The sequence below is a fragment of the Mustela nigripes genome, chromosome 2 (genome assembly GCF_022355385.1).
Source record: "Mustela nigripes isolate SB6536 chromosome 2, MUSNIG.SB6536, whole genome shotgun sequence".
Lineage (NCBI taxonomy): Eukaryota > Metazoa > Chordata > Mammalia > Carnivora > Mustelidae > Mustela > Mustela nigripes.
In genome coordinates, this window is record NC_081558.1 from 101,399,342 (window position 1) to 101,414,310 (window position 14,969).

The 14,969-nt window shown below is 43.9% G+C and overlaps 1 protein-coding gene across 10 annotated transcripts in view; it reads left to right on the forward strand.

Annotated features, from left to right (window-relative positions):
• RUBCN (rubicon autophagy regulator) overlaps window positions 1–14,969 on the forward strand; it is a 55,217-nt gene that overhangs the window by 37,412 nt on the left and 2,836 nt on the right. For 4 of the 10 annotated variants that reach the window (XM_059391150.1, XM_059391148.1, XM_059391152.1 and 1 more), the window contains 10 exons: window positions 144–248; window positions 2,779–2,853; window positions 9,056–9,116; window positions 9,857–9,989; window positions 10,866–11,011; window positions 11,588–11,652; window positions 12,144–12,382; window positions 12,920–12,981; window positions 13,451–13,604; window positions 14,679–14,772. In XM_059391150.1, coding sequence (XP_059247133.1) covers window positions 144–248; window positions 2,779–2,853; window positions 9,056–9,116; window positions 9,857–9,989; window positions 10,866–11,011; window positions 11,588–11,652; window positions 12,144–12,382; window positions 12,920–12,981; window positions 13,451–13,604; window positions 14,679–14,772 — 1,134 coding nt within the window. The remainder of the gene's footprint in view (window positions 1–143; window positions 249–2,778; window positions 2,854–9,055; window positions 9,117–9,856; window positions 9,990–10,865; window positions 11,012–11,587; window positions 11,653–12,143; window positions 12,383–12,919; window positions 12,982–13,450; window positions 13,605–14,678; window positions 14,773–14,969) is intronic. The other 6 variants (XM_059391151.1, XM_059391149.1, XM_059391153.1 and 3 more) reach the window with 3 other exon arrangements.

Here is a 14,969-nt window from a genome sequence, read left to right on the forward strand (position 1 = left end):
ATTTCCCCCAGCATCACTCCTGGCCAAGGTTCTATTTTCTTTGCTGCTGAAGGCATACCAGGTGCCTTTCATTGTGACCCTTGGAATAGGTAGCCTCCCTCTGTCCAACTTACTACCTTTCTTTCTTTCTTTTTTAAACATAGCAGGCTTTCGGGTCACTTCTAGCAGCTCCCAGTTTAGTTCACGTGATTCAACGCAGTTCTCTGACTCTGGCTCTGCAGACGAGGTTGATGAATTTGAAATCCAAGGTAAGGAGTGATGCTATTTCAAGCCACATTCATTACCTGTTTCTTTCAATTTGAAGTCATAGACTGAGAAGCTTTCCCTAAGTATAGAGAATCTTCAATTTGGCCCATTTTGGAATGTTGTCAGTGGTTATAAGAGACAGCCTCTTTTGCCAAAAACAAAACCCTTCTAGTAAAATTTAAGCAGCAGAGAACACTGAAAGGAAGTGCTTCAGAGTGGTCTGGCTGCTGGAGTCACCTTGATGCACCTTTCTCTTGGATTTTCACTCTGATTTCTCCTGCTCACAGCCTAGGGCTGGCCCATACCTGCTTGAAATTAGAATCCTTTTCTCTTGTGTTCCATAACACAATTGAAATTGTTCCAAAATGTTTAAAAGGAGCTTTGTTATAATCCTAAGAGAAAAGGACAAAAAGAGTCATTGTGGGGGAGAAAGCAAAACAGGGGGAAAAAATGAAGTTTAGGAAGTAGAGCTTTATTCTGTTCTATCAGTGCTACTTGCTTAGCAGAATCACAGACCCTCATTGTCGTAGTAGTAGTTGTTGTAAGTATATGCACAGAGAAGGGGAAGGGGTCTAATCTGGGAAAGCAGTTGCATTAAATCAGGTTAGCCCATGATTAGTGGATTAATCCATTACTGCAAATCATAAATTTCTTCAAGTTCTCATCATTGCAACAAACAAACCAAAAAGCAGTTCTGGGACATAAGTTTTCCTCCAGGAGTTATTTTCTTATAGAGGTGAATTGTATCTGTAATTCCCCATTGTAAGATGATGATGAATAGATCTTTTTTTATAGATCTGTTTATATCAATCTAGGGAATTGAGGTAATTTACTTTTCACCTGCACAGACTTCCAATAGTAGTATTGGAAGTACCTGATGGTACTTGGATTTCCTCCCCATTCAGAAATACAATTTTTAGACATATTTTTCCAGGTCTCTAGGTAGTCATCCTTCTTTGTTCTCTTTAACATATCTGATTTCTGTTCATGACAATAATCGCCACTTAAAACTCCATTTTGGGGTTTTTTTTTTTATGTGGTTTTCCAATATTTCTCCAGTTCTCTGACACCAACTGAGTATCTTACAATTTAATTCTGACATGAACACGTGGAGGTAGTATAGACCCCACAGTTTAAGGGCTCAATCCCACAGAATACTCCCATTGCAGATGTCAACCACAAATGGGGTCCCCAGGTTACCTGCTCTTCTCCCTAGCCAACTACAAATGCAGGGGTTTTCCACAACCCCCATTTTCCATAATTTGCTAGATAGACTTACAGAACTCAGGAAAACACTATAGTTAAGATTACTTTTTATCACAGAGGATACAAATGAGCAGTCAGATGGAGAGGTACTTAGGGCAAGGGCCCAGTTTCCCAAGCACAGGAGCCTCTGTGTCCGTGCACTCAGGGTGGGCCAGACTGCCAGTCCATCAGTATGTTCACCAACCAGGTAGCTCTCCCACTGACAGTCACTGTGTCAGTGTTTTATCAAGATTTCATTCCATAAGTAGGCATGAGTGCTTAAATCATTGGTTATTGATGATTGAACTCAATCTACAGTCCCTCTCCCTTTCGGGGCAATGGGGGAGGGACTAAAAATTCGAATCCTTTAACCTGGTGGTTGGTTTTTCTTCTGGCAACCAGCCCCATCCTGAAGTTATCTGGATGCTCCCCAAGCTTACCTCATTAGCATAAATTCAGATATAACAGAAAGGAACTCATTATGAATAACAAAAGACATTCGTATCACTCTGGAAATTGCCAAGATTTTAGGAGCTCTATGCCGGAAACTAAGCAGAGACCAACTCTATATTGTTTCTTACACCACAATCTGTGATTGACTTGATCTCCAAATTAGAAAAAAATAAAGGGTTCTGCCCTATCTCTCGGATCAGCAGAATCTCACGAGGGTAATATTAAGGTAAATTCAAAACACTGCTTCATTATGTGTGGAGCAGCCCACTTGACTACTAAGTGTTCCTTGCAGCAAAGCAGGGAGCCCCGGGAAGCTGTTCAGTCTGGAAGGAACCCCATTCGAAACAGCCTGTGGCAGAGGCATGGAATGCATTCCTATGGGAAGCTGTTGTCGCACTTGTGGCCCCAGAGGAGTTGTTTAGGCAGCTAACTGGTCAGCTCAGGATGGAAATCCTTAAAGGAAAAGACTTTAGGGGAGGGTCTCTCAACCTCTAGGCCAGATAATTCTTTGTTGTAACAGACTGTCCAATGCATCGTAGAATGTTTAGCTTCCTCCCCGGCCTGCACCCAAATATCTGCAAGGGTGCAAAATCTCCCCTGATTGAGAACGACTGTCTTCGAGGTCTTTAAGGCCAGGCTGGTTTGGGGAAGCTGCAGTGACTGTGTGCCAGGATATACTGAGTGCCCACCTGTGGATGTGATCCTATAAGCAGTTCATCTTTTGGAGCAATGTCAAGTCCTGATTCTAGGAACATATGGTACAGAACTGTCATTCTCATCAATTTACCTCCTGTCTGAATACTAAAGGGCCCCCTTTTATAATCATTATCACAGATGGTAGCGAAGGATCTAACCTGACTCACATGTCAAAGAACGGACTCTCAGTGTCAATGGCCTCGATGTTTTCAGGTAGCCTGTGCTGGAAGTGTGGGTGTGCTCATACATGCATGTGTGTGAATGTTCGCATCAGCTTATGTACATCTTCTATCTTGTGACACCTGTCTGTAAGGGTTAGAGAAGTAGTCGGGGAAAACCAGACTTGAGCCAGCAAAGAATATTTCAAATGCTCATTTTCTTCTTCGTATGACCCCCAGTAATCCTCCCTCCTGAGATCGTCCTTGTTGATCCTTCCCTACAGTGATATTTATAGACTGAGTGGTCATTACGACTGATGGAGGTAGTAGACAGTTTAGAAAGCAAAGGTCAGGTGAAGAGGTTTTAGTTCAAACCACTAGCTAAGCCACGGCTACATGTTCAGACAGCAAAAGTCAGAATGGTATGGAAGCGGAATGTGTCTTTAGTTTTGAATTTGCAGAATCAGTTTGCAGAAAGCTATCTCTTCTTGGTATTTTGTATATGATTAGGATTTACTGTTGCTTTATGTTTCGCCTTAGTAATTGTTTTATGATTCAAACGGGTAGGCTTTCTGTAGGTGGGGTTAAATGAAAGGAGCAATTTTCAACTCAAAATGCTTTTAAACACACACCAGCAAAACTCAGGACTTTTTATTAAACAGCTCATTAAAAAAAAAAAGTCTTTATTTATTTATTTGACAGAGATTACAAATAGGAAGAGAGAGAGGGGGAAGCAGGCTCCCTGCTGAGCAGAGAGCCCAATGCCGATGCCAATGTGGGCTGATCCCAGGAGCCTGGGATCATGACCTGAGCTGAAGGCAGAGGCTTTAACCCATAGCCACCCAGGCGCCCCTAAACAGTTCATTTTTTTTTTTTTTAAGATTTTATTTATTTATTTGAGAGAGAGACAGTGAGAGAGAACATGAGCGGGAAGAAGGTCAGAGAGAAAAACAGACTCCCCGTGGAGCTGGGAGCCCAATGCGGGACTCGATCCCGGGACTCCAGGATCATGACCTGAGCCAAAGGCCGTCGTCCAACCAACTGAGCCACCCAGGCGTCCCTAAACATTTCATTTTAACTGTTGATGGTGTCAGCCACTAGAATTTGAAATACTTATGTAAGATTAGGTAAAGATTTGAAGAAATAAGGGTATTTAGGCTCATTTTTCTCTATCCCCAAACAGTTGTAATTTATTCCAACATCATCTTCCGTTGCTTGAGAAGTAATTATCCTATCACTTGTTTAACTGGTTTCTTATGTGTTTACAACCACAATCCATTTGTGGGTGCATTGATTGACTGCCAGCCATTTGTCAGAGCGTGTTCAGTCTGCTTTAGCCATAAGGCAGACTTTTATTTGGTCTTCCTGGCATCTTTTCTTCCCCCATTTTGGGAGCTTTAAAGTTTTTCATACATTTTTATACATTTATACATTTTACATATATGAAACATTTTTCAGCAATCCTAGCACATTATGGGAGTTAGAGGGAAAGCAATCAGAACAAGTTCTCTCGAAAGCAGTAGCTTGTTTTACCTTCTTTCTACATATGGATTCTTATTTATGAAAATAACATTTACATTTCATCTTTCTTTACTCTAGACTTCTTTATTGCTTTCTCTTCCTTTTCATCTGTTTCTGGTTTATTAACAGTACAAAATTCTTTCTAAAAGGTGTCATTATACTTCTCGTTAGCAGTCTTCTGATTATATTCGGAGGTTTACAGATGTGTATCTTTTTTTTTTTTTAAAGATTTTATTTATTTATTTGATAGATGGAGATCACAAGTAGGCAGAGAAGCAGGCAGAGAGAGAGGAGGAAGCAGGCTCCCAGCTGAGCAGAGAGCCTGATGCAGGCCTCGATCCCAGGACCCTGGGATCATGACCTGAGCTGAAGGCAGAGGCTTTAACCCACTGAGCCACCCAGGCGTCCAGATGTGTATCTTTTTGATCATCCAAAGTGATTTATGCTGTTGAAGAACCTCTCAGGATACTTTCAGAGGAAGGTCATTAAAATCTATAACACCCTTGGAAAAATTTAAATGCTTAAGCATCATTATGGATGGTAATTTCTTAGATCCTGATTCATTGAGTAGAGCATATGGAACAGAAGTGTTTCTGAAGGAAATAGATTTGGAAATTACTTCCTCCTAGCAATAAAGTAGATATAAACCTTGTGATCACAGAAAGCTTATTCATAGAAAGCTATATATTCATCAACCTACTCCTTTCAGTAATTTTTAGTAAATTTACCAAGTTGTGCATCCATCACCATAATCCAGTTTTAGAATATTTATATCATCCCAGTAAGATTACTTGTGTCCATTTACAGTTAATTTCTGTTCCCACCCCAAGCCCCAGTCCATTGTTAATCTTTCAGTCTCTATAGATTTGCCTTTTCTGGACATTTCCTATAAATGGATCCTACAACATGTGATCTTTTGCTTCTGGCTGCTTTTATTTCATCATTTTCTTCTGATGGTATCTGCCACACTGGTATGAGGTTGTTCATAAGCTCCCAATGCCAGACAGTCTTTTCAGCCTCTTGAGGTTTAGAGTTTTGTTCTCTATCCCACCTTCCCTTTTATCACAGCTTTATCAATTGTTCTTTATCTTCCTTTGTTGATTCTTCTAGAATTTCAGTCTTCCACATGCACATATCTGGTCATGGTCCAATCAGGAAACAGAAACCACAGAGTAATTTGAATAGGGAAGATTTAAAATAAGAATTATTAACTGTCATGGGGGACTGAAGTAATAGGAGACTGGCTCATAAGGCATGAAAAGAACTCTAAAGAATACAGGAATAGCAGATACAGGTAGCAGTCAGTATCCCTGGGCCCGAGGGAGAGCACCCAGGAAGGAACACATGTAGAAGATACCCACATCCCCAAGGCTGAGATCCAGAGGTGGATACGTTCTCTAAGGCTGCAGAGCTGCCCTAAGAGAGGGCCTGGGGATGCTGTACCAGGCCAACAGCACCAGAAAACCCTTCTGTGGGGAGCTGGCAGAGGCAGCCACGAGGGAGGTGCCGAGATACTCAGAACTGAGCTGAGAGACGCTGGGGAAGGTGGTGCATGGGAGGTGCCAAGCCTGTGGCACTTGCCTGAAGCTTTCCCAGGAGGTGCCGGGGGAAGCTGTTTATGAGAAGTTCTGCCGGTGGCATTCTGGTAGAACGCCACCTTCATGAAGGTGTGCTTCCCCAGGGGAAAGTCATGTGTCCTATATGCAGGAGTCTGCCTAGAGGAGCACAGCAGACTCGGCAAGAGAAACCCCTTCCTCCTCAATGTCCCCACAGTGCCAGCTCCTGACAAAGTTTAACATGGTGCCGTCTGGCGGAGGGCCACTCTGTGAGTCGGGTTCCATCATCATGGAGCAGACAAAAAGGAGGGCAGGTTTGGAGCTGAAAGGCAATAAGTTGATAACTGGCATAATATATAAAGACAGAAGTTATAAACCATGTTTTCTGACAAGTTTTTCAATTATGTCCAATTCAGGTAATCAGTTGCTTCTCCCCACACTGCCCTTCTGAATATTTTTTTTCTTTTTTAAAAAGCAGAGTAATTGTGATTCTCCAATTTTTAATGTTTCCTGTCTAGTCAGCAGTTACAGAAAATTCAATGGAGTTAGGCCTTCTAGTGCGTTGGGTATCACCTTATCTGCTGGAAAGAAAGCAGGAAGGAAACCAATGTCAGACTGGCCAGTAAATTCTGAAGTCGAATCTCTTCCTGTACCTCACTTTGTTTAAAAATTTGCAGATTTTGCTGAGGTTTTAACCAGTTCTTTCCTGATCATCCCAATACCAGTGTCTGGGCATACAAAATTTCTTATAGCATGTCATTTTGAATTTTTTCAGTCAGCAGTAATAACCTTATCTAAAGCATCAGGTGCGTTTGAAATCTGTTCTCTTAGGAACAGATCCTTTTCAAAGAATCAATTAAAAGTTTCATAATTAGGTTAACATAATGGTCTCCTCTGCTCTTTACTTCTTAATTTTCTGTCTTGGACCCTGGAAAAATCCTTAATTTTCATCCAGATCTTCAACTAGTGTACAACCACATTAATGTAATTACATGCTTGAACTGACCAGAGAGTCGGCAGAATGCGGCAGAGGCCCAGGACCCACAGGGCCTTCGCGGTACTTGGCCAGTGTCAGGTGGGATGTCTCTTTTGATGTCAGGGGCTCTCTGCTCCCAGGGTGAGAGTGTCACAGCCAAACCTGTGTGGTCCTCCACGCTCTTGGAAGTATTCATGATTAGGTAGGAAGCCATCATAACCTCTGGTAAAAAAGAAGAAAAGTGGTAAAGTAGGACTAGACTGCGTATTCCAAAGAGCAGAGAATGATTTTTTTTTTTTCCTCTCAAAGAAAAAAATAATTTCTTTTCTCTGAGGTTGAAGAACTACTAAATAGTTTTTCAAAGACTATGGTTTCCTTAGCAACCATGAATTATCACCACTTCTCTCTGATGTGCAGAATTTTCTTTAATAGCCTGGGCATACAGTAGCAACATTGGTTAGCTCGTTATTCAAGGATATCTAAGATTTTCTCTCATTTTTCTTTCTGTCACTCCCAGCAGGCTGGTATTTGCTTTTTTCTTTTAGCCAGTTAATCATCGATTTAGGAAATATTTTCTGAAAACTTATTATGTACAAAACAGTCAGGCTTATAAGAGCAAGACAAGACTTATGTACAAATTCAAAGCAGTATAAGTATTATTCATATAAATGCTACAAACCAAATGGTCTGTGAAGGTCTGCTGTTGCCTAGAATTATTTTTTCCTTCACTAGTACTATTTAGAATGGAATAGGCAACTAGCAATGTATTGAGATCTGGATTTTGGTGGTATAAAGTCAGATAGAAAATGTGATATAGGTGAACTTTGTTAAATAAACTAGAATTTGCTATTTACTAGTCAAAAATTTTGTTGCTGTCTTAAATCTTTTCTGTGCTTAGAGAGCATATGAAAATTCATTGACAGATATCATTTCTTCTCTCTTGTGTATATAGCTTTGAAAACATTGATTTGTTAGGAATATTCTTTGAGTATACAGGGCGTATATACAGAGCCCTGTACTAAGTATTTTGGGTCAAGCAGAAGAATTAGACAAGCTCTCATTTCCTCACAAGGAGATTTTATGATCTAGTGGCGCATATAAAAATATACATACAGAAGAAGCATGAAGAACAGTTGAGCTACTTATGGCCAATTGCCAAGTGACAACTAAAGCTCTAGTGAGGGGCTCAAATGCAGCAAATTGATCATTGTGTAGCTTTAATTAGGAAAAGAATGTCCTTCCAGCGGGCATCAAAGGAAACGAGGGATGAGACTTACCACAACAGTCTTGTTTTCATGACGTGAATACACTCTATCTGCCTTTCTTGAACATGAGTGTTCTCTTTCACATTTTCCCCATCAAACATATTTGGGAAGACAAGGTCCTTGGAGTTCAGGCATATTGTTATTAGGAATCCTCTTCAAAATCCTTTAGCGGAAATGGGCTTTGGAAAGTCTGCCATAGATTTCTGCCATTATGCCTTAGAGTTCTATAGAAAAGATCATGTTGAGTATCTCCGTGAACATTTGTTGATTACCAGGCATCCAAGGAGCTGCCAAGTCATAGAGAAGTTCTATTCCCGTTCCACCAGACAGAAAAGAAATCCTTCCATGAAGCTTTTATAAGGATACAGAAGACTTCGCACATTCAGAAGCAGTAGCAATAGCAGTCAGACGTTAGGAGCAAAGCTCCAGTTCCACCTAACATCATATGAGTTACCTCCATGATCCAACTTCTGCATTAAGTCCGATTTTGATATAAAAAAGAGCTAGACAGTTCTTATCTTGAGATTTTATCATTTAAGAGGGCTTGAGATTTAGGGAACGAGGGAGAGATTGGAATAACTTCTTTGTGTTTCTGCTTGATAGAGGGTGTGTCCCTGTGTGCCTTAGGTTGCTTCCTTTTCTCATTCACTGTTTTGCACCAAATCTGAGTTTGTGTTCCCACCTCGATTTGTAGCCATTTTGACTGTCTCCATGCTGTGCATAATGTCACTAATTCAGCCTTGTTGTGACTTGAACAGAGCCAAACTATAAATTACGTGTAGAGCTTCACTTGGTCTCTGCTCCTTATCCTGTGTAGAATGTAGCTTGTAGTCCCTACCCTGAGTGCTGGGCTGGCAAAAGCTTGGCATGGTTTCCATTACTATCCCTTACCTCCTCCTTTCCCATTTCCTGCTCCCCTTATCTCTGGTTTCCATTTAGATGCTGACATCAGAAGGAGCACAGCTTCAAACAGCAAATCCTTCACTTCTTCTCAATCCTTGTAAGTACTCTCCCTACCCCCAATAAAACCTTAGGTATATGGAGAAACAAACCCAGTTCTTGGTGTATGGATGGGAAAGGCCATAGATGAAGTAGCCACATTCACAAAGAGACAAGGTAAAAGTTAAAGTGATGGGCCTACCTGATGGTGGCAAGCCCCCTGGGGTCATTCGTTTAAACGGAGTAGGCTCTGGTGGAGGCAAAGTTTGCAGTATGGATTGTTTCTTCTCTGCTGACGATGCTGATACCAGAGGCCCCCAGAAGATCAGGTCCCCAAAGAGAGAACAGTGATCATGATTTCTGATTATGAAATCTAATTGAACCGGTTTCACATTGTAGATACAACTAGGGAAAATAATGGGCCATTTGGGAGCAACAAATCGTCCTTTATTGTTCGCAAGGCAGCTTTACTCTATTGATTTTGTAAACAGGTTTTATAACCCCCATTTTGCAGTTAAAGAAACTGAAGCTTTGAGAAGGGAAGTGATATAGAATCCTTAACTAACAGTGCTGTATAATGCTGTTAAGTGGGATTTGAGCCAAAGTCTTCAGACCATAAGATCAATATATTTTCCTCTCTTCGTGTGTCTGAAGATGATGAGAAAAGAAGCCAAGCCGACTGGGGGTGCTGGCAATGTTTTCAGCCTGGAAGTCACAAGGCATAATATCAGATCCTGGAGGGAAGGCTCCCATCTTCCTGTCTTTTCTCTACACTCAGCCTTCCTTGAATCTCCTTTCCAGCTCTCACTGCTTTCTTCACTCCACATCTGCGGAGGCAGTGGCCATGGGACTCTTGAAGCAGTTCGAAGGCATGCAGCTCCCAGCTGCCTCAGAGCTGGAATGGCTAGTTCCAGAGCACGATGCCCCTCAGAAGGTAGACTGCATCAGCTTTTTTTCTTTCCTTCTTTTTTTTTTTTTCCAAAGGATTTTATTTATTTGACAGAAAGAGAGAGTGTGTGCAAGTATGAACACAGGGAGTGTCAGAGGGAGAGGGAGATGCAGACTCCCTGATGAGCAGGGAGCCCCATGTGAGACTCGATCCCAGGAGCTGGGATCATGACTTGAGCCGAAGGCAGATGCTTAACTGACTGTACCACCCAGGCACTCCTCTTCAGCTGTTTTTTCTCCCACTGTCCAGCTCCAGGAGGGTGTGAGCCTTTCTGATGCTGTTCTCTTTTGTCACCTACCCCTCTTCTAGAGTGAGTCTATATATTTCTTTCCTTACTCATAGAAGCCATTTGTTACAAGTGTGTTGAGTGAAAGAAAGAATGAATGAATGAATGAATACATGCTTGCCTGGGTTTTCCCTGGCAATATTCAAAATAAGAGATAATGGCTCCTTCATTCTCCTTATTCCATATGACTGCTTACCAGACCCAGAGGTGGAAGTTCTGTGTTGTGACTACCTTTGAGACACTGAAAAAGTGAACTGTTCATATTCTCCTTTGCTCTACAAGTTGCATATAGCATAGCAAGGGCCCTGGGGTAGGTTCAGGGACAGCATCAGCAATGGGTACCACCGCACTGGAATGCCATTTCTGTTCCTTTTGCTTCGTGGAACACAAGGCCGACCTTTCTAGTAGCCTGGTGCCTTCGTGGTTTGTTTTGAGGGCCAAGGTTCCTCGAACACCTTTACCTGAAGTGTTCTTGAAATGTCTGTCATTAACTGTGTTTCTGTGATGGCCAACGGGTCAAGTCAGTGTTCCCCCAGACTATCTGTGTTTGATCACCCTGTGCTTTTCTCCTGCAGCTCCTGCCCATCCCTGACTCACTGCCCATCTCACCAGATGACGGGCAGCATGCTGACATCTACAAGCTGCGGATTCGTGTTCGTGGCAACTTGGAGTGGGCCCCACCCCGGCCTCAGATCATTTTTAATGTTCATCCAGCTCCGACGTGAGTAGCCAGTGTCTGTGTCCTTTGGGAAATGGATACATCCTCTGGGTTATTGGGGCAGTCTTCTCACCTTTTTGTCTCTGCCTCCACCCGTAACTCAGTAGCAGAGGGAGGGGATTGTCCGTCTTGTCACAAGTCTTACTCCTGCTCCTCCTGTTGCTTCCCAGAGCTAACCAGAGATAAGGTCTGAGGTCTGGTATCACTGGCCTTCCCAATTATTGCTTTTCTCCCAGTAGTTTTGTGAGATTTTCTTGGTTTTCTTCTCTTAAGATGGATGCTTTTCTTTCCTCTTGTTCTTTCCCTGTGTCCTATTCTCATCTCATATAATTGTACAGGAAGTGTGGTTCATTATTGGGGGCTGTCCCTGCCTAGACCTAAATCCTCACCTAGTAATCCTCAGTTTGAATTGGTTCTCCCAGTGGGTATGTTGGGTCCAACTCTAAAACACAGTATGTGAGCTCCCCCTCTCCCCATACTTACTTAATAGGAGCCCTGTCTTTGCCTCCTTATCCTTGACATGCCAGAGGCCTTATGTAGCTGGTATCTGCCAAAGCTATCCCCTCCCTCTCTCCTCAGGAGGAAGATTGCGGTGGCCAAGCAGAATTACCGCTGCGCAGGGTGTGGCATTCGGACCGACCCTGGTGAGCATCTTCTCCCACCCCCCTAGGACCCCCATACCACCTCCAGCAGCTGTACCACCTCACACACTCAGCAGAGGGGCTGGTCAGGGAGATAGTGAGAGGGAGGCGGCAGAGCAGAACTAGGAAAGGGAAAGAAGGGGCCTGGACCTGGAAGGTAGGTCTAGCCAAGGTCACTGGCAATCAGAGAGAAGTTATTTCTGTGGGCACGTTACCAGCATTGTGCACTGAAGAAGACTGGGTACTTCAGGCCAGGTGCTTGGAAGTTGGATCTTACCATCTCTGGCAAGGTTTGCGTCCTCAGTGGCCTTTGGGGGGACACAAAAACCACAGGCCACACTCCGTGGGTTTCTACTAGCTTTGGGAGCGCATACTGAGGTGGATGGAGCTAGGTGGTCATCCCTTCCTGCTCTTTGAAAAGGGCTAGGGGTGCTGCCTCACCGGTTTGTAGATGGGAAAGCCACATCTGACCTTTGATTTTCTGGTTTTTCCAGATTATATCAAGCGGCTGCGGTACTGTGAGTACTTGGGCAAATACTTCTGTCAGTGCTGCCATGAAAATGCCCAGATGGTCATCCCCAGCCGGGTTCTGCGCAAGTGGGACTTCAGCAAGTACTATGTCAGCAACTTCTCCAAGGACCTTCTCATTAAGATCTGGAACGATCCTCTTTTCAATGTGCAGGACATCAACAGTGCCCTCTATAGGAAGGTCAAGCTGCTCAATCAAGTCCGGGTGAGAGCCTTGAATTGCAACATCCTAGATTACCCTCCTCAACCCTCATCCCCTCCCTCTATTCATACAAGCTTTGCCCAGGTCACCACACCCCTCTGTGTCATCCTGTCAGAGCTGGAACCATCTCCTCACTCATGCTTTCTCTGCATACGTTCTCAGTCCCCGCCCTTCCCCACCTCCACTCTGAAGCCGTAGATGGCACTCAGTGACAAAAACAGGAGTTCTCCCTGCACTGAACGTATACTCAAGGAAGGAGAGGGTAGCAGCTGGGAAATTCAAATTCTGGATTTCTCAGTGGCTCTCAGTTGTGTATGTGATTTGGGAGCCCAGCCAAGCAGAGGGGGGCGCCTCTCTGACGGGAGGTCATTTTAAAGCAAGTTGTTGAGTTACAGATATAGAGAAACGTTGGGCTCTGGCTGCTGCATGCAAAGCTTCTGGGTCCCCTTGGTTCAAGGGTCTTGGTCATTCTAATGGTTTTTTCTCTCGTCTCCATACCTGGTCTTACCCCCCACTCAACCACAACATCTTCCTCTTCAGCTGCTGCGGATTCAGCTGTATCACATGAAGAACATGTTCAAGACATGCCGACTGGCCAAAGAGTAAGTCTTATGTGGAGGCCAGAGGCCTCTTGCTGGGTTAATGTCTCTGAAAGAGACATGCCCCAGCAGTTGTCCCTTATTATGTGAAGAGGGAGAATAGAGAGATTTGCAGACAACTCCAGAAATGGTAAACAAGAAGCCTATGGCAGGAACTGTGTCTCTGTTCTTCTCTCTGGAAGGGGGAGTCTCTGGTTCTTCTATCCAGGGCAGACCTACCACGCTTTGCAAGCTGGCGTGAATCACTTGCAGAAGGGCATAAAAGGCCCTTCTCTTATCCAGATACCTAGCAGTGTGGAGGGTCTGGGGTGGTCTAGAACACCTAGGCTGGCTGAGTGTTGCCCACCCTCATTGCCTCTGCCTGGGACTCTTCTCTTCCCTGTCCTGCTTCTGAATAGGGATCCTTCTGTTTTGATGGACTGCACAAAATGTTCATTTTCTGTGCCTGCTTACTTCCCCTCACTTCCTTTAGGCTTCTGGATTCCTTTGACACAGTTCCAGGCCACCTGACCGAGGATCTTCACCTGTACTCACTGAATGACTTGACTGCAACCAGGAAGGGGGAGTTGGGGCCCCGGCTTGCTGAGCTCACCAAGGCAGGGGCTGCCCACGTAGAGCGATGCATGGTGAGATGGTCTCCCTTTAGCACGGAACTGGGCTCTTCCTTAGGGATATGGAGAGTAGGATGGACTCATGTTCTTGCCATGCATCTCTAGGAAGTTGACATGGCCTGTCAGCACTATGACAGAAACTGGGCAGGATTGCTATTCCCTGGGTTGGGGAAAGGCTAAATCATCCAGATCTGAAGAACCTGGAATTCGAAGAGGATGAGGTGCTGGCATAGCCCCTGGGTAATGGGCAGGACTGAATGGGGCCTTCACTATAGAATTGTCCTCATGTGGGAGGAGAACCTGGAGCTAGAATCTAGACCGGGCCTCTGCTTTATCATTTTCGATCGGTGTGACCAGAGGAAATATGTTGCCCTCTCTGCAGTAAGCCTCAATTTTCTTGTCTTTAAAGCAAAGATAATAATACCCCTTGTCCTTTCCTCTCAGGATTTTTGAGAACTGATGACATAATTTACGTGAAAGCATTTTGTACGCTTCGTTCTATAGATGCAGGTTATTATTGTCCTTGATATACCCAACGTGCCAGAAATTCAGAAGTTCCATTTTTAGAATTTCACATCTTAGAATATGCCTGATGTATGTTCCTGTGACAGTCCCGGAATTAAAGCCTAAAACAGGGCATATGTAGAGATCCTGTGTAGCAGGGGGAATGAGACTTCACTCTAATCTGACTCAAGGCTGGGTGTTATTTTGGAGAAGTGCCCTTGTCTTCACATTTTATCTTAATTGGCTGTGGTTCCTATTTCAAAATAGAATCATCACCCACACTGGAATTTTGACTTCAGGAAGCCCTTTGTGGCACCATTCCTTCCTTTTCGTCCCCATGTCGCAAACCACTCTTGTAGCTGGAGTTTCTCAAGCTCTCTTATAGCCACTTTAAAGCTCTGTCTCACACTGCCCAGTCCTGGCCCCAGTTTGGCTCTCAGGCTCCCGAGTCCAACTGGCACGAGAACCCCTGAGAACCCACTCAAGTCTTATTTGTATTTTGCTCTTTCCCTCACGTGTTCATCCCCTGGTCCCCGTCCCTGGTATGAGGCCTCTCATTTTGCTGCCTGTCCCTTTCCTCCCCAGCTCTGCCAAGCCAAGGGCTTCATCTGTGAGTTCTGTCAGAATGAGGATGACATTATCTTTCCTTTTGAGCTCCATAAGTGCCGGACCTGTGAAGGTAAGGGCCAGTGCCCGCTGTTGAGTGGGCAAACAAGACTGAACCCAAGGCTAATTGATTTCCCTCAGCCTTCCCTGTTAACAGGAGTTGAATTTGACTCCACAACTCCCTGTTTTCAGCCTGGACGTACCAAGCCTTGGTGGTGAGAAGTGGCTGTGACAGTGACTTACTTACAGCCTGAGATAATACAAGTTTTT